The sequence below is a fragment of the Chironomus tepperi genome, unplaced genomic scaffold, assembly GCF_022539635.2.
Source record: "Chironomus tepperi strain 1889 unplaced genomic scaffold, CSIRO-AGI_Ctep_v1 contig_286, whole genome shotgun sequence".
Classification (NCBI taxonomy): domain Eukaryota; kingdom Metazoa; phylum Arthropoda; class Insecta; order Diptera; family Chironomidae; genus Chironomus; species Chironomus tepperi.
This window is the reverse complement of record NW_027226408.1, coordinates 215740-233469: the sequence shown is the minus strand read 5'-3', so window position 1 is coordinate 233469 and position 17730 is coordinate 215740. Positions and strand designations below refer to the sequence as shown.

At 35.7% G+C, this 17730-nt stretch overlaps 2 protein-coding genes across 2 annotated transcripts; both read left to right on the top strand.

Moving 5' to 3' along the window:
• Positions 1 to 464: 464 nt before the first annotated feature.
• Positions 465 to 6255, top strand: LOC139092048 (neprilysin-2-like). The gene is made up of 12 exons (XM_070642335.1): positions 465 to 535; positions 594 to 830; positions 1423 to 1604; positions 1681 to 1892; positions 2311 to 2583; positions 2655 to 2776; positions 3276 to 3844; positions 3902 to 4020; positions 4084 to 4258; positions 5310 to 5443; positions 5901 to 6024; positions 6085 to 6255. Exons 1-12 carry the CDS (start codon positions 531 to 533, stop codon positions 6123 to 6125), a joined length of 2193 nt encoding a protein of 730 aa, XP_070498436.1. The 5' UTR covers positions 465 to 530; the 3' UTR covers positions 6126 to 6255.
• Positions 6256 to 8888: 2633 nt separating this feature from the next.
• Positions 8889 to 13068, top strand: LOC139092059 (neurogenic locus notch homolog protein 1-like). The gene is made up of 3 exons (XM_070642345.1): positions 8889 to 8986; positions 9045 to 10110; positions 11982 to 13068. The coding sequence occupies exons 2-3, from the start codon at positions 9157 to 9159 to the stop codon at positions 13032 to 13034; spliced, it is 2007 nt and encodes a 668-aa protein (XP_070498446.1). The 5' UTR covers positions 8889 to 8986; positions 9045 to 9156; the 3' UTR covers positions 13035 to 13068.
• Positions 13069 to 17730: the final 4662 nt, after the last annotated feature.

Below are 17730 nucleotides of genomic sequence, written 5' to 3'. Positions count from 1 at the left end.
TTCAAATTTTTTAACATTTTCATAAAATTCAAAATTTTAACGGTTTTGTGAAAATTTCACATTTTTAACAGTTTTGTAAAATTCAAATTTTTCAACGATTTTTTAAAAATTCAGATTTTCAATTATTTTGTAAAATTCAAATTTTTTAACGGTTTTGTAATTTTCGAATTTTGAATGATTTTGTGAAATTAAAATTTTTAACGATTTCCAAAAATTCAAATTTTCCATCGATTATGTAAAACTCAAATTTTTAACGGTTTTGTAAAATTCAAAAACTTGACGGTTTTTTGAAATTCAAATTTAATTTTTTTTAATAGCTCAGCATGTCTGCCAGTGTATCCAAAGACAATGTCCATCATATTTTCCTGAATAATCAGCTAAAAATAAATTTTTGGAAGCTTCACACTTGATATTTAGATACATATCCATTATAAATATGAATTTAAATTTTCAAAACACTTTTAGTATTTGGCCGCAGACCATTGTGATCAGACTGCTCTTGTGCCACAAAAAAAGTTTTCCAATAAAAGATGAAGTAAAGTAACTTTAATTGCCTTTTTACAAGATTTTTATTGCCAAATTCTCCTCAATAGATTCCTTTACATTGGCATTTTTTGCTGTCTACATGCTGTAATAAATGCATCTCGAACTATAATCAAAGAAAAAGTTCCGACAACTACAGAGAGTGCCGAACATAAGAAAAATGAATTGCAAGTGTGTATAGATGCTGGTAAAGTTTGTCTTTCACCTGGCTGCATACATGCTGCGTCAAATATGCTACAGAGAATGGATAAAGGAGTCAATCCGTGTGACGACTTTTATAAATTCAGGTATGAGAGTTTTTGAATAAATTTGAATGTTTTTTTGAAGAACTGCACGGTTGGAGAAATCAGGGAAGAATATAGTCGCCATTAGTGCAGGGGTGAACAACCTTTTTTGTCATGGTTGGTGGCAAGGCCGCATAACTTGGTTGCCCATAAGTCGGGTTGCCCACTAACGGGTTGCCCATTATTAAACACACAAGTTGCCCATTCATAGACTCGGGTTGCCCATCACTAGACTCGGGTTGCCCATTGCTAGACTCGGGTTGCCCATTACTAGACTCGGGTTGCCCATTGCTAGACTCGGGTTGCCCATTACTAGACTCGGGTTGCCCATCACTGGACATGAGTTGCCCATTACTTGACATGAGTTGCCCATCACTGGACCCATCAATGCAAACAGGTCATGACTGATGAGTTGCCCAGGTCACACATGGAAATGCGATTGGCTACCACACACACTGCACCACACAGGTTGCCCACCACTGCACACATGTCACCGAACATACCATTAGTCCACACGGATGTAACCATCCAAAAATCATCTTTTATATCGTTAGGATTTAAACCCACTAATTTATCCACATTTTTTTACATTTAGTTGCGGGCAATTCGTGGAAAATACAATAATTCCAGATGATAAAGTTTTCGTCAACACATTTAATATTGTCGGTGATAAATTGCAAGAGCAATTGAGGATAATTATATCATCATCAATTGAAGACAATGAAATTGAGCCTTTCAAAATGGTCAAAAAACTGTATTTAGCATGCATGGATGAAAGTGAGACAACTTTAAATTACAGATTGATTATAAATTACGTATGAAATATTTTTTTTTGTGCTGCATGTGCCTTTAGGTCAAATTGATGATCGTGGATTGATGCCATTAATTGATATACAGGAGAAAATAGGAGGTTGGCCGATGGTTATAGGCGATAAATGGGATAAGTCAGAATGGATATGGCAATGTGCTGTCAAAGCTTTACGTCAACTTGGCTTTTCGACAGATTATCTGATTGATTTCTCGGTTGATACCGACTTGAGGAATTCCACACGTCGAATAATTAATGTAAGATTGGAATCGATTGATTAATTGAGGATGGAGTGAGTTTGGTGGTGTTTGGGTTGAGGTTATGTGAGGCTTGAAGTGAGAAAAGTGCTTGATTCAGTTTCAACCGTTAAAACAAAATTCAAAAATCAAAAAACGTACGTAAAATCAAATTACGTACGCAAAATCAAAATACGTACGTAAAATCAATTTACGTACGTAATTACTCACTTCGAGTTTTAATTTTGATATTTCTTCATCACTTTAGCTTTTATAAACTGAGTTTTGATGCAGTTATGCCCAAAAAGATGGCAAAAACAGCACAACCTACTCCTAATCTCTCTAACCTTAAACATTTCAAACATACAGCATCAAAACTCAATTTCACATACATTCTATTTTGAATACTTACTCTACAGACAATTCAATTCCATTCCAGATCGACCAAACAGATTTCGGACTCGATATTGAATATCTCCGTAAAGGCATCAATGATTCAATTGTTCAAGCCTATCTCAATTATCAAATTGACATAGCTGTACTATTTGGTGCCGATCGTGAGCGTGCTGAGAAGGAAGCAATGGATGTTGTACAATTTGAAATTGAATTGGCAAATATTTCATTAACAAACGATAAGCGTAGAGATGCCGACTCATTTTATAATCCAATTACAATCAAAGAATTGAATGTGAAACATCCTTACCTTGATTGGGTATGAAGAATTAATAATTCTACGTAAAAAATTACTACAATCTTCTTTCATTGTTCTGTAATTGAATTTAGCTGGCATATTTTAATAATCTTTTACCGCAAGACGCTCAAGTTACGGATGATGAAGTCATTTTGATTTACGTGCCGAGTTTCTTCGATCAATTTGGTACGGTGATTGAGAAAACACCTAAAAGGTGAGTCTGTGATGTTATTAACGGATTTATTTTGCAGTTGTTGGTATGGCAATGATTATGGTAAGCTAGAGAGTGAGGTGTGACTTGTAATGGCTTAATAAAGCTGCTACAGGCATCGATTTAGCATCTAGATCGAAAAATGCGCTTTAGTCACTCTCTCCAAAATGCCTTCCTTACTTGGACTATCTATCAAAAATTTGAAAACCACATTAAAAATCGATTCATGCCTTAATGTACTTGATTAAAACTCATTTATAGCGTCCAGATCGTCAAATGCGCTTTAGACACTCACTCCAAAAAGCCTTTCTTACTTGCACTATCTATCAAACATTTAAATTCACATTACAAGTCCATACCATACAACAGAAATCTGTACCAAAACCATCTAAATGTATTAATCATCAAATGCGCTTTAGTCACTCACTCCAAAATGCCTTCCTTACTTGCACGCTCAATTAAAAACTCTAATAATACATTACAAATTTATTTGATATTACAGAACCATAGCAAACTACTTAGCATGGAGAATGACTCAATATTCAGTTAAATTCATGACAACCGCATTACGAAAGCGACAATTAAAGTTCACATCGTCCATAAGCGGTCAAGAAGAGGAGGAGCCGCGTTGGAAAGAGTGTATCGATACAACCACATCTAGTCTTAAAGTTGCACTCAGTTCCATGTACGTTCGTAAATATTTCGATCCCGTATCCAAGAAAAATGCACTGGACATGGTCGATGCGATTAAAAAGGAATTTGAAGAAATTTTAAAGAAAGTTTCATGGATGGGCGATGAGACACGAAAGGCGGCTTTAGTGAAAGTCAAAAAAATGTATACAAATGTTGGATATCCAGATGAATTGATTGGCGATCAGAAAATAATCGATTTTTACAAGTCAGTCAATGTCGATGATAAAAAGTATCTAGAATCGATATTGAGCATTAATGAGTTCGAGACCGACCGTGAATTCCAAAAATTACGTGAGGCTGTGAATAAGACGGATTGGGTGAAACAATCAAATCAGGCACAAGTTAATGCATTTTATTCGTCACTTGAAAACAGCATAAGTAAGTGAATAATTTGAGGCATAAAAAATTAAGTTAATTTACAGCAATAATCCACAGAATTCCCTGCTGGCATTTTACAAGGTCAATTCTATTCAGCCGATCGACCACAGTATATGAATTATGCCGCTATTGGATCAATTATTGGTCATGAAATCACACATGGATTTGACGATAGAGTATGCAGTGAGAGATATAGCATGTAATTAATTTTAATTGACCAAAATTGTCATTAATTTCAGGGTCGTCAATTTGATGCCGATGGTAATTTAGTTGGATGGTGGGATGATGATACGATCAAGGCATATAGTGAGAGAGCGCAATGTATGATTGAACAGTATGGCAATTTTACTGAGCCTGTTACAAAATTGAATTTGAATGGTGTTAAGACACAGGGAGAGAATATTGCTGATAATGGTGAGTAGTCCTTTAAATGACATCAGGGATGGTTCAACAGGTTGGAAATCGTAGTGTCATTTCGTCCTATACGTACTCGATTAATGAGAAATTTTTGTAAGGATCGTCCAATAATGCAGGTCTGCAGACATAAAATTCCTTGTGCATTCCAGAGTTGGCAGGACTTTGGAGTCCGGACTCCGAAAGTTTAAAAAGTCCGGACTTTGTGGAGTCCGGACTCCAGTGGGGGGCGCCTCCACATTGGAGTACTGCCAACTCTGGTACAAACTATAAAATACAGTCCAAAACTGCTAGCCTGCGCATCTAGCAGAAAAGGCAAGCCTACGATTCTTGGTCGAACCTTAAGAATTTGAATACAAATCCTAAATATAGGATTGAGACATACTAGAAATGTCATGATTCAGAGAATTTGTTGAAATTGAGACATTGGTCTCTTACCCGGAAGGCATACGGTTAAGAATTGAACGAAATTCAGCTCCAGGACGACTTGATTCTAGTCTAGGCCAAATTCATTTAATCTGCATGTGGTCAGAGTCTGTTGACCTGGAGTCGATTTTTCGATCATTTTGATATTGTGTGCATTCCGGGCTTGGTAAGCGATTGCTTGCTACTCGCGTTAGCTGAGGGAGGTCATGGATTACTTCTAACAATTTACGTCTGGCCTGTGTAACTTGAAATTTTAAGTAACGTATGTCTCAACACTCAGCTTTTAATGATCAGAAGGCAGAATTTGGTACATTCTACACCAGACACTAAGGGTTTTTATAATGTCACTGAAGTAAGTTCATATTCATTCCAGTTAGATAATTAGAAATTAGTCAGTGTAGTACTAATGACAGTTTGCTTAGAGCCAATTGTTGAAATATCTCAAAAAATATTCCCGGCAAAACGGTTTTGCTGCAATTAAAAATATATTTCTGGCTTAATACTATTAAGGCAATATATTGTGTGGGATACCCAAAAAAGTCAATATCCAAGGACTTGAATTAACATATTTACGGACGGATGTATTGCTTTAGTCAATATCCATTAAAATTCATTATTTTCACAGGAGGAATCAAAGAAGCTTATCTTGCGTATCAAAAAATTCAAAAAGAACGTGGAGAAGAACCAAAACTTCCAGGATTAAACAACTACTCAATTAATCAACTGTTCTGGATTTCAGCAGCACAGACTTGGTGCTCGGTAAGTTAAAAAAAGAGGTATAAGCATATTTGATAAATTTGGCTTAAGTATCAATATTGAGATTCGAACTCATTATTGCTGTGCAAATTAATTAGAATTGTTCCAAAGCATTCATTTTAAGATGAAATTGATTTATTTCGGATTTGGCTTATTCGTCAATTAATTACTTAGCTGGCCGTACAGATCAAGTGTGATCCATGGCCTCCCTCAATCGGCTCCTGTAGCTGTATTCTTTAATAAGATATGCCTAACTATCTAATTAGAGGACGTGCACTGATTACATAGTGGATCTTACAATTCTATGTTACTTTATAAGACTCCTTAAAATCCATCAAACCTAGACAGATCTAATTCTACCTTCAAAAAATCATCAATCTTATCCAAACCTTAATCTACAAACCTCAATAATATCCCCAATAATTACCATCCAATTTCCTCTCAAATCTTCCTTTTTCAGGTCTACCGTCCGGCAACATTAAGAGCATACATAATTGCCGTTAATCACCCGCCAAGTCCATACCGAGTTCTGGGACCATTGAGTAACATGAAAGAATTTTCAAAGGATTTCAACTGTCTCGAAGGTAATTGACCTTCCGATTTAATTTAAAACTCATTATTTATGAATTAAAATGTCATTACAGGTTCACCAATGAATCCTGTACATAAATGTGAAGTCTGGTAAGAAGGAAGACGATTGACGAGGGTTGTTTTGTGCTCTAAAATTGCATTTTACTCGACTAATTGAGAACGGCAAGAAGTTTTATGGATGTAAAATTTGTTAAATAAATGGAAGTGATGAATTTTAAGAAAAATGATGCTGATTTTGAACTTTTACGATAAATTTAAAATTTATTGATTAAGCATTGATGTTTTTGGTGATAATAAGCCGGTGTGATGCTGTAGAGTCAGTTTTGTGGCATTGAAGTTCCATTTGCCTTTTATGGTTATTGGATATTTTCAAGATAAATGTTGTTTAATTTGCATAAAACTGAATTAATTTTGAAACTTTCAGATGCATATATTGAATATTAAATGTTAACTTTGGAATCTGAACCACTCTTGGACAGTCCTTCAAAGGATTCCGACAATATGATTCCAAAAAATTTCCCATGCCGATGAACCTATCTAGATCTGGCACCGAAGTACTAAACCATTCCGGAGTCGACTCAGATGCATAGCCAAAAAAAATTCCATTGTACCTAAACTGGAGTCACCCTAAAAAGTCGAGAACACCTCCACAATAGGGTCCTGATTTTAGGTTCGCAATTTGTTCATCACTTGCTCCTTAAACCTAGGCCTATAATCAGGGGCGTAGCCAAAAATTTAACTAGGACCGTTTCTGATTAACCGCGTTTTTTCGCAACCGTGTTATTCAAAAAAACTCAAAACAGCTGTTAACGCGGTTAACAGTCCTTGCCGAGTTTTTATCGATATCTCAATTTTATTGAAAATGAGCTTTTCATTAATATATTTTCTTTTATTTGACTTGTATGGTTAAATTAGGTTGCCTAAACCTATAAAGAAATTAATCAAAATGGAAAAGAAAACTAATTTTTAATTATTGAACTCAAAAATTATTTTTCTTTTAAAAAAAATTCATAGTTTAAGAATGCTGTTGATTTTGCACAAAAATGTTTAAAACAAAAGAAAACTCTGTAAACTTAACCAAAATTTTCCATGAATTATTGAGTATCTAAGCTGGACGGATTGTTCTTAACACGCAATTGACTGATTTCGAAAAAATTGGAATGATTTAATTTCCGAAAATTTTCATCCAAAACTTGCCATTTTCGGTACCAAAGTCACTTGGATCGAAATAAATTAAAACTGCATTCCTTACGCCTTCATAATTTTCTCATTTATAGCCTTTACATTGCTGATGCAGCGGTTACTTTTCAATACCGCTGTTTTGACCGCATTTTTAGGCCGCTGTTATTGTTAACGGTCTATCCGCTATCAGAAATGCCTAGGTTCCAAAATCTCACAGGGGCTAGTGTCTCAAATTATTCCCACTCTGGCTCTATGTTTTATATTGAGACCCAACACTTCTTTGATGGCATAAATGCCTGTTGCCTTGAACTGTTCAGTGCAGTATGATTCGAAAAAGGACATTTGAAAAATGTCCATGACGAGTCTCGAACCAATGATCGCTGAATTTTTACAATTATCTAGTCCCGAGGCACTTAACCATTAAGCCTTGGATTTAAAGAATTGAATATCTTACTTACTTCTTTGGCAGGCGCAAGAGAGCTCATTGCCTCGCGTAAATGTGTAAAAACAGCTCTATCCTTCAATCCTCAGGATATTAAGGACTCTAAATTTTCATTAACTTTTCTTGCCATGCAATAAAGTGACTAATCAGTAAATCCCAAAACTTAAAACACCGGTAAGTCAGCAAGTAAATAAATAAATCAGCTGATTAAGTCAACAAACAAGTTCAGCTGAAGAACAAACTCAATTGCATTCATTGAAAACAACCAGCACACCATCATAAAAAATTACTTAATTTGCTATAAAATTTAAAAAAATATTAACATTTAGTAAGAAGCGTTCATTAACATCTCAAAGTTAATTGGCATATTCGATGTCCCGAGTGACACAAATGCAACCATGGCATGGCGGCTGTTTAGTGTCCATACTTAATTACTTACTTCGCTGGTCATAAAGATCAGTTGAGATTCATGACCTTCCATAGGAGTTGACTGAAGCTGGCTCTATTGCTGTCTTCCACTTGCCAATTTCCGATACCAAGTGCAATACCTTCCAAGAATTCTTTGGACGTCCACATGGCGTCCATATGGCGTCTACATGGCGTCCACATGGCGTCCACATGGCGTCCACATGGCGTCCACATGGTTCCCAAAAATAAGCTGGTGTTAATAAGAAGCTAAGTGGAGCCTTAAAAGTTTCGTCAAATGCCTAAATATGACTGGGTAGGTCACTCACTTCAAAAGCGGAACAGTGTTGTAGCTGGGTGAGAGACACTTAGCTGAAATCCTCAAGGGAAAAGGCATGTCCAGTACTCCAAGAGCAACATGGCGTATAAGAATTTCAGATTTCCCGTTCCCGTTCCCAATTCCCGAAATTGCACGGGAACGGGAATGACTTGCGAGAACGGAAACGGAAATGACTTTCGGGTTCGGGAATATTCCCGACTAATTTTTAATACAAATTCCCGTTTTTGGAAACCCTAATGGCGTAGGACGGTATTAACTGAATGCCAGTTAGATGTCAAAACTGAGAATTTGGTTCCGTCGCAAAGCCTTCTTCATCTGCATCACTCGGACACACAACAAGCCACAGTCTTGTTTATCATCATCGACCACATCGTTTATCAAAAGATTTTAGTGTAAATATAAAACAAGAAACTTGTAAAACCTGATATGATGTCTGCAGAAGTATCACTGTATTTATTATAAAAATACTCGCGATGTCATGAATGAAAGCTAGTTTTAATAAGTCTGACAGAGGATTAAGAAGTGTTATTGTGTCCAATTCTGTTAAGAAGAAATTATGCAACGACTTTTTTATTCTGTTCTGCTGGTAAGAAGCTTCCTTTAAATTCTTTAACGATATATTTAAATTTATGTAAATTTTACAGCTGTCAGTGATACTTTTATGCAGTCATGTCAAGGCTGATGACTATGATGATGATGATGATGCAACAACCGAAGAGCCTTCAAAATGTGAATTTAATGAGGAATTAATTGGCGATGAATGCATTGACCGTTGCTATTCACAAAAAAGTTGTGGTGAGAATACAACTTGTTCATCAAGCTTCCAGACTTACTGTTCATGCAAAAGAGGATATACAGGAGATCCACTTGGTGGACTTTAAATTGGACGAGAAGTCACCATGCTCACCAAATCCATGTGGACCAAATGCTGAGTGTATTGAGTCGGATGCTGAAATCGGACCACATTGTAGATGCATGAAGGATTTCTATGACTGGCCACCAAATTGCCGTTCAGGCTGTAAAGAAGATGACGATTGTGGATCAACAGAAATTTGCAATCGATTCAATAAATGTGAGGAACTCTGCGACCCGACTCGATGTGGTGAAAATTCAGTCTGTCGACTAGATAAAAAGACCAGAAAAATGCACTGTTCCTGCAAGGATGGATACATCCCACAATCACTTAAAGGCTGCACTCTAAAGGCAGACAAAGATGATGACATTCCAGTTGACCTATTTGCTGAAATTCTTAATGACAAATGTAAGGATGAATGTGGATATAATGCATATTGTGGATCCAATGGCACATGCGTCTGCACAACGGACTATGAAGGAAATCCACTCAAAGAATGTAATTTAATTGAAAAACCACGTTCCGGTCCATGTAATCCAAATCCATGCGGTGGACTTTCGGAATGTACAGTTGTCAATAACGAGGTTGAATGCTTATGCAAAGAAGGCTTTGGAACTCCACCATACTGCTCAAAATGCAACACAAAATTAGACTGTCTACCAAGTCAGACATGTGCTGAAGGTGGACGATGCGTTGATGATGTTTGTAGTGCTTTCTGTGGCGATAATGTCAATTGTAATATCCACGAAGGAAAGGTTGAATGTAACTGTAGAGTTCAGCCTGTAAACATACACAGTTTTCCATTCATGAGTTGTCCTGATGTGGGATTCATATCAGCTGCTGCAATTGCTGTACTCTCTGGATAGATTAAGAATGATTTGTGAAGTTTTGTAGTCTGTGTGTGTGCTTGATGACATTTTGATTGAGTTTATAGACAATTGTATTAAGGGGTTGATTGTTCGGATGTAGATAATATTTGTGGGTATGGCAAGAGTTATTATGGAGTGGATATACAGTGTTGAAGGACCGAATATCTTAGGATATTTTGGAGAGTATTCAAAGGTGTTGTCTATATTGCCTTGCTTGCATGGGGTCTTAAGTTGACTCTTTCGAAGGCTATGCTTTCCTAAATTCTTTGGACCGGATCCGGGGCGAGACTTTTTTCAGGATTTCTCGGACCCGTTCTGGGACGGGACTTTTTCTGGAATTCTCGAATCTGGTCCGGAACGGGACTTTTTCGGGATTTCCCGGACCCGGTCTGGGACGGGACTTTTTTCAGGATTCCTCGGACCCGGTCCAGGACGGGACTTTTTCGGGATTTCCCTGACCTGGTCCAGGACGGGCCTTTTTCGGGATTTCCCGGACCTGGTAAAGGACGGGACTTTTTCAGGATTTCCCGGACCTGGTCCAGGACGGGACTTCTTCAGGATTTCCCGGAACCGGTTCTAAGGTGGGACTTTTTTGTGACCCAGGGCTCAGGACCTGGTCTTATAATTGGGAAAGCATATCACTCGCTATAACTGCATTGCTAGTATTGTAAATATTCAACATTCCTATCAAATCTTATTAAACTTGAGTATACCATTAAGTTAGAGAATGTAGACCCGAGCAGCACAATACGGCAAGCTTCAATATTAACTAACTTGCTACGCAGCCAATACAGATCAATTGTGATCCATGTCTTCTCTCAGATGACGCCTAAAACTGGTTTGCGTCAGACAATTACCAATATTCAACCCCTTGTTAGCAGCCGAGCGGCATTAAGCCGCAATTTTAACCAACCTGCTAACCATAAAATGTGAGTCAGTGCATTAAAACCGTTAAAGGACAATTTAATGTTTCGCCGTTAATATGGCGATGTACGGGTGCTTTAGTGAGTATCTTGCGCTGTTCTCGCTAGATATTGACCTTAAATTGACTCTTAACCGCACCTTACTTTCTAAGATGCACCTTAAGGCTTCTCCAAGCTTGTATACATCGACTTACTTCAAGACATTCACTTTATTCTCAAAAGTCCCTGTCTAATGTAAGTCTACTCAACTCTAACTGCTCACATTCCAATAAAATGACCCAAAATGTAGCAACAAACTGGATATATAGCTTCATACCGAAGACTCAACTCCTGTAATCAATTCATTCCACTCATAAATTTACTCAATTTCCTGAACTTTATTTTCAAGTGCAAAATTGTTCTTTAAATTCCATTTTGACTCTGTAGACTCTATAAATAAAAAAAAAATAAAATAAATTGCACATCTTGTCCTTAATACTTTAATTTACTCAAACGACTTGATTCATTTACAGTCACTTACGTACTCGGAAAGCGTTTGGATGTTTCAGTTGATATAGTTTTGATTCTCAATTTTAGTGGATGGACTAAGCTATTGTTTAAGAGAATCGACTCTTTTGTTACACAAATAATAAGAACTAGGGATGTCTCAGTAACAACGTGCTACATAAAAGGTTGAATTACAGTTGTGTCACACAAAAAAAAAAAAAACTTGTTAAACCTGATGCGTACTGTAAAGTAATTGCGTGTTTTTTTTATAAAAAATAAAGAATATTCTTATTTTTGCATGAAAAGAAAGCTAGTTGTAAGCAGTCTTACACATGATTAAGAAGTGTTTCTGTGCTGCACGAGGAAGAATGCTTCAAGGCTATTATTATTCGATTCTGGTGAGCATATTAAGTCTATTTTAACTGAAAATAATAAAAAATTATTTCACAGCTGTCATCGTTACTGCTCATTTGCATTTGCGAGGCCAAGTCTACAGCTGATAGATGCGATTATAATCAGGAACGTAAAGATAATGAATGCATTGACATTTGTTACACGAGAAAGGCTTGTGGTGATAATACAACATGCTATACTGTTGGATTTACTACTTTTTGCTCGTGCATGAAAGGATATTCAGGAGATCCGCAACTTGGGTGCTTTAAACTTGATGAAAAGTCACCATGCTCACCGGATCCATGTGGACCAAACTCAGAATGTATTGAGTCTGACCTTGAAGTTGGACCACATTGTAAATGTAAGACTGGATTTTATGATTGGCCGCCTAATTGCCGTGAAGGTTGTGCATCCGATGATGAATGTGGACAGACAGCCGTTTGTGATAAAAGAAATTTATGTGTGGAACTGTGTGAGTCATGGAGATGTGGTGACAATTCCGTTTGTCGTGTTGACAAGAAAAAGAGGACAATGCATTGCTCATGTATGGATGGTTACATCCCTCAAACAGAAGTTGGATGTCGACTTAAAACTGACAATGATCAGGACATAGCCATTGAATCATTTTCGGAAATACTTACCGATAAATGTGGCGGTAACTGTGGAGAAAATGCATATTGTGGACCTGATAACAAGTGTGTCTGTACCGATGGATATACAGGAGATCCATATCATCAATGTAATCCAATTAGCACTATATACAATGGCACATGCACACCAAATCCATGTGGTGCTTATTCAGTTTGTAAAATTGTTGATAAAAAGCCTAAATGTTCATGTGTAAAAGGCTATGGAACTCCGCCAAGTTGTGGAAAATGCAACACAAATTCTGATTGTGATTCATATGATGTATGTACCGCGGATGGAAGATGTGTATTTAATGCCTGTTTACCATATTGTGGTGAAAATGCTGGATGTAATATATATGATGGAAAATTAGAGTGTTTATGTCCAGTTCAAAATGTTAATAATTATAGTTTGCCATTTGTTGTATGTCCGGATGTTATTGATTTTGTATCGGCAGCAACAATTGCTGTTTTGTCGGGATAAGATGCTTTTTTGTTGGTGGGTTCTCGATGTCTCGACTTTGGGACGGGATCGAGATTGAGAAAGGATCAAGATGAGACAATTCTGGGATATTTTTAGGATATCTTGATCCAGAGGCATATCCAAAAAATTCTAAAATTTGACCTTCAAACCGTACTCCAAAACCTGAATATGCCACTGTATCTTGATCTGTATCCTGTCTTGAGAACCCATAACAATTATGCATTGTCATTTAATTTAAGAATTTTTTGAGTGATTTCCTGAATTTTTTTGTAACTTATTTAATATAAAGTACTCTCCCGAGCAGCACAATACGGTGAATTCCATTGTTTGTCCAAATCCGCCCTTACGTTACTTTTCAGGGCTTTCAGATAACCTTTCTTACGTTAATACCAGAGATTGAAGTCGCTTGGTCGGCATGGCGAAAACAGTCTGTAATTGAGCTAGCTGAAGTAAAAATTTTTCGCTTAGCTAAATCCGAAAATTTTTTTCAGCCGATTCCGACTTAAAAGTCAGCGGCTTTTCTCTGGTTAAATACTGATATGCCGATCGATCTGTGATAGCGAAAACAGTCTACTTCGAGATCTGATTTTCAAGAAATCTTGGCTGTTACTTTCGCAGTTCCATGGCGAACAAGTTACTTCCAAGTTACTTCTAATTCTTTTTTTAAAATAAGGATGCGGATCTGTTCGATTACTTTTGATTAGTTTTGTATCTTTACATCCAAATTCATATAGGGTCATCCACAATTATTATTGTCACAATCGCTTTAAGACCTGAACTCAGAGCATTTGAAATTATGGGGTTTGAATCAGTTCCGACATACAATGCAAGTCTCCACCGGACATTACCGTAATCATGTTAACGACAAGCCCGATGATCAGTGTTGGACAGGATGCAGTCTCTAGAACATCTTAATCATATTACCGACAATACATTAGGGTCAGTGTTGATAGGAATTTGAAAGTTTGGACTATGTCGGCGGTCCAAAAGACATCTTCGCTCGGGTTTCATCGTTCTAATGAAGGCCCTTTTTTATCGCTCCTGGCCGACTCTGATAAAGGGCCGTTTCACAACTCTGAATGATCTTGACGACTAAGTGATGTCTCATTTCGTTCCATTTTTATTATGAAAAATGAAAGTTGCCGCATCAATACTATTCAGAAGTTAAGCACCAAAATAAGCATTATAGCTCCCATGGCCAGTCTATCCAATTAAAAGAATCATCAAAATCTACCTGAAGATCCCAAAAAATCGTTATTGACTAAGGGCTATTATTGACTAAGAAGAAAGAGTTGAAAATAAAATTGTTAAAAAATCAAAAATTGTGGACGACCCTCAATAAATAAACCAATAAAACCAGGCATTTAATTAAACATATAATCATTTATTTCCACATCTGGACATTCCCATTCCCATCAATATTTTCTATAATTCAACAAAAAAACTTTAATTTATTCTAAGTTTATTTATTATTAAACAAAAAACTATCAAATTCCCAAATAAAAATATTTTTGTACCCCAACCAGAAACGTTTCAATTCCTTTTTTTGATTACAGACTTCATTACAATACTTCCCATTCATGTAAATTATTCTCATTCAATAATTCATATCCTACCCATATGTAATAGGAAACAATTTTAATGATTTTATTCACAGTAACTCGCATGGCATTTTATTACACATTTTTCAGGAAAATAAACACAAGAAACACATATTTTTAGATTTTAAGGAAGACAATTAAATTTTCCCTTTTTCTGTGCTGAATTTGATACTTCATTTTAATTGTATAAATTTTTCATTATTAACTTCGTAGAAAGTCCTTAAGGGTGAGCATAAATGATGTGAATGTTGAGGAATATGATTCTTTGAGCTAATAATAGTAATGATATTATCAAGAAGGGTTGTAAAGATATGAGGAGTTCTTACATAATATGAGGAGTCGAATACCCTGCAATCGATTGCAATCGATCCAATAATTGCCATCTCAGATGACAATCAAAGTAGAAATTGCCGAAAATTAAGCCTCAGGCTAGTGTAGCTTTGTCAGTGTCAAATTCACAGCCTGGTTCAATGAATTCTTGCGTAAGACCCTAGTCAAGTCAGCCTGGAGCCAGATTTTGGGTCATTTCTAATCTTAATGTTTTTCTGAGAATGCTGATTGATTCAACCACAAATTCTACATTGAATATCAATATTTGTAAAATTTTAGTATGAAATTTTTGTTATGTATGAAACTCTTGGGTATCTCATGGAGAATATGAAGAAATAGAGGGATAGTGTAAGGGTATACGAATAGGAAGTATTGTTGACTCAACTCAAGTTAGGGATAACAGGTTAATTGCCAGGAGCTGATTTTTCGGTAAACACTTATCTCTACATCTATACTTAGTATCTAGTCTTTGTTATACCTTAGGGGAGACACAAAAAAGTAGGGGCTAATAGGGATTAGTAAGGGTAAGTGTGGAGGTAGATTAATACCAACTAATCTCCAGTGGACCTCCAGTGGCAAGTTATGAAAATGTTTGTGTAGAATGAAAGGATTCTGTGCAAATTGGAAATTATTGTCTAGAAAAATGATGAATATTGTCGAATTAGGGGGTATTTTATGGAGCACATCCCTAAAGATGTCTATCTAAGATTCTGTGAGATAGAATATAAGCAAACCTAAATGCTAAGGTTGAGTAACCGTAATGTTATAACTAGATTTTTACTAAAATAGGTTCAAGTAAGATTGAGAAAGAGTAGAGCTAGATAATAAAGTAGATTGAAGAGAAACTAGGTACATACATTGAATGATTGAGTATCATTAGCCCCACATAATGAGAATAATAAAACTACACATCATTTCCAATCAACCCCTCCATAATATCCACATTCAAATATCCACAGCATGTGAGTAACATAATGTTCAAACAAAAATATGAGAAAAATTTATGCTGGCATGTTCATTTTCTTAGAGAGTCCACACGGTAAAAGTTGGAATAATTCCAAAACTGAAAGGAATGCAAAGGATTGTAAGGATAAATTGTACAATACATGCAAAAAAAGGGGAAAGAGCATTAAACGTAGGGATTTAAATGCCCTTTTGTAATAAACATACAAAACAACAAAAACAGGATATTAAAATATCATTAGACGTAAAATCCCTCGGAATCATAAATACATGACGTTAAGCTTCTCAATCTACAAACTCGACTGTTTAATGAAATGAATAAAAAAAAAGGGGGAAAAATGTGTATGGCATAAGTCCTTTATGCTTCATTCCCCTTTTTTCTTACTTTATTTCAATTGCTGTAATTCATGAATTTTCTTTTGGTTCCTTTCTTCTGTTCCTTAAATTTATGTTTTATTTCATATTTAAATGAGCGGATATAAAAATAAAGGAATAGAATCGAGAAAATTATTCGCACTTATGACTCTAAAATTCAGTTTTATGTGAAAATATTGAAATTTTTTTTATGACATAATCAAAAAATATTTTGTGATAAAATTTTATTAGGAAGTCAGCTGTTGTATTTGATGAGATATGTTTATTGATCCGTGGGGGATATTCATGTGTATGATGATATTTTTTGGTATCTTTAGTCAAGGGTGTATGGTTAGGGGGAATGAAAGAGGGACATGAACTTAAACTAACTTATGAATTGATTTTTAAAGAAAGTTTTGAATATTTTGGAAGATTCCAAATTCGACTAATTAGAAGCAGAGCTAGAAGTTGATTTTGATTATTTGGAGTTGAGATGATTTCTGACTTTTAAATTCAAAATTTGAGTCAACTTCGTATTAAGTATAAAAAGCTGTAAAATTGTACCCCAAATCCACCTCGACATATATAAGAAGTTGCCAACTAGGAATAAAGGAATTTTATGAATAATTTTCTAATTTAACTAAGTTGAAGAAGGCTTCAAACGGATACAGCATTGGATTTGATGTAGAAAATTGACAACTAACAGCCTAATAAAGATCAGTTTCAATCCCTAACTAAGAGAGCTCTTGGATCACTTTTGATTTGAAAGCCAGGAAAGTAAGTTAACTTAAGAAGTCTAATAGTCATTATTCACGTGAACTTAAAAGTGAAGTGCCTGAGAAACCTGAAGTTCAACTTTAGTTACTCAAATGGAACACGGTATCAAAAATGTTGAATAACGATAACATTTTTCAAATTGCGTCCTCAAAATTCTTGATCCGAGTCTGATTTGATGACTTCTTACTTTTTCATGGCTTTACAGATCTGTGAAACTTCTAATTATTAGTGTCTAAAAAGGCTCAAATCTTAGTTGAATGCTTTAATGAATCTATGCAAGAAGATCAAAAAATCAGACTCCATTGAAATGTTATCATGAACGGTGAAAGCGGCAATTTAAAAATCCAAATTTACAGTAATTGGTGAACTTAATTGTTTTAAGTGAGTTGATTGTCGCTTAATTTTAAAGTAAACTGTCGCCATTGTGGATACATTTTAGTGTGTGTTGATCGAGTTCAACCTAGTTCACATCAATTTCGAGCTCAACTTGTAAGCATACCCAAAGTAAACACCATTTTAACTTCATAAAATTCTAAAGTTTCCAACTCAAAAAAATCAATTTTTATTGCACAATTATTAAAAATTATTCATAATTCCAAACCTTATCGCGTTTTTTCCACTCCACACCCCACCCATTAAAAAAATCAAAACTCTCTTCCGTCTGCCTCAAT

Bases quoted from the DNA above. Each gene is read 5' to 3' on its own strand.
- LOC139092048 (XM_070642335.1), top strand. The intron at 2,777-3,275 runs GTGAGTCTGTGA...TTGATATTACAG, and splicing joins ATTGAGAAAACACCTAAAAG to AACCATAGCAAACTACTTAG. The intron at 4,021-4,083 runs GTATGCAGTGAG...CATTAATTTCAG, and splicing joins CACATGGATTTGACGATAGA to GGTCGTCAATTTGATGCCGA.
- LOC139092059 (XM_070642345.1), top strand. From the start codon at position 9,157: ATGAATGCATTGACCGTTGCTATTCACAAAAAAGTTGTGGTGAGAATA. The intron at 10,111-11,981 runs TCTGGATAGATT...ATTATTTCACAG, and splicing joins CTGCTGCAATTGCTGTACTC to CTGTCATCGTTACTGCTCAT.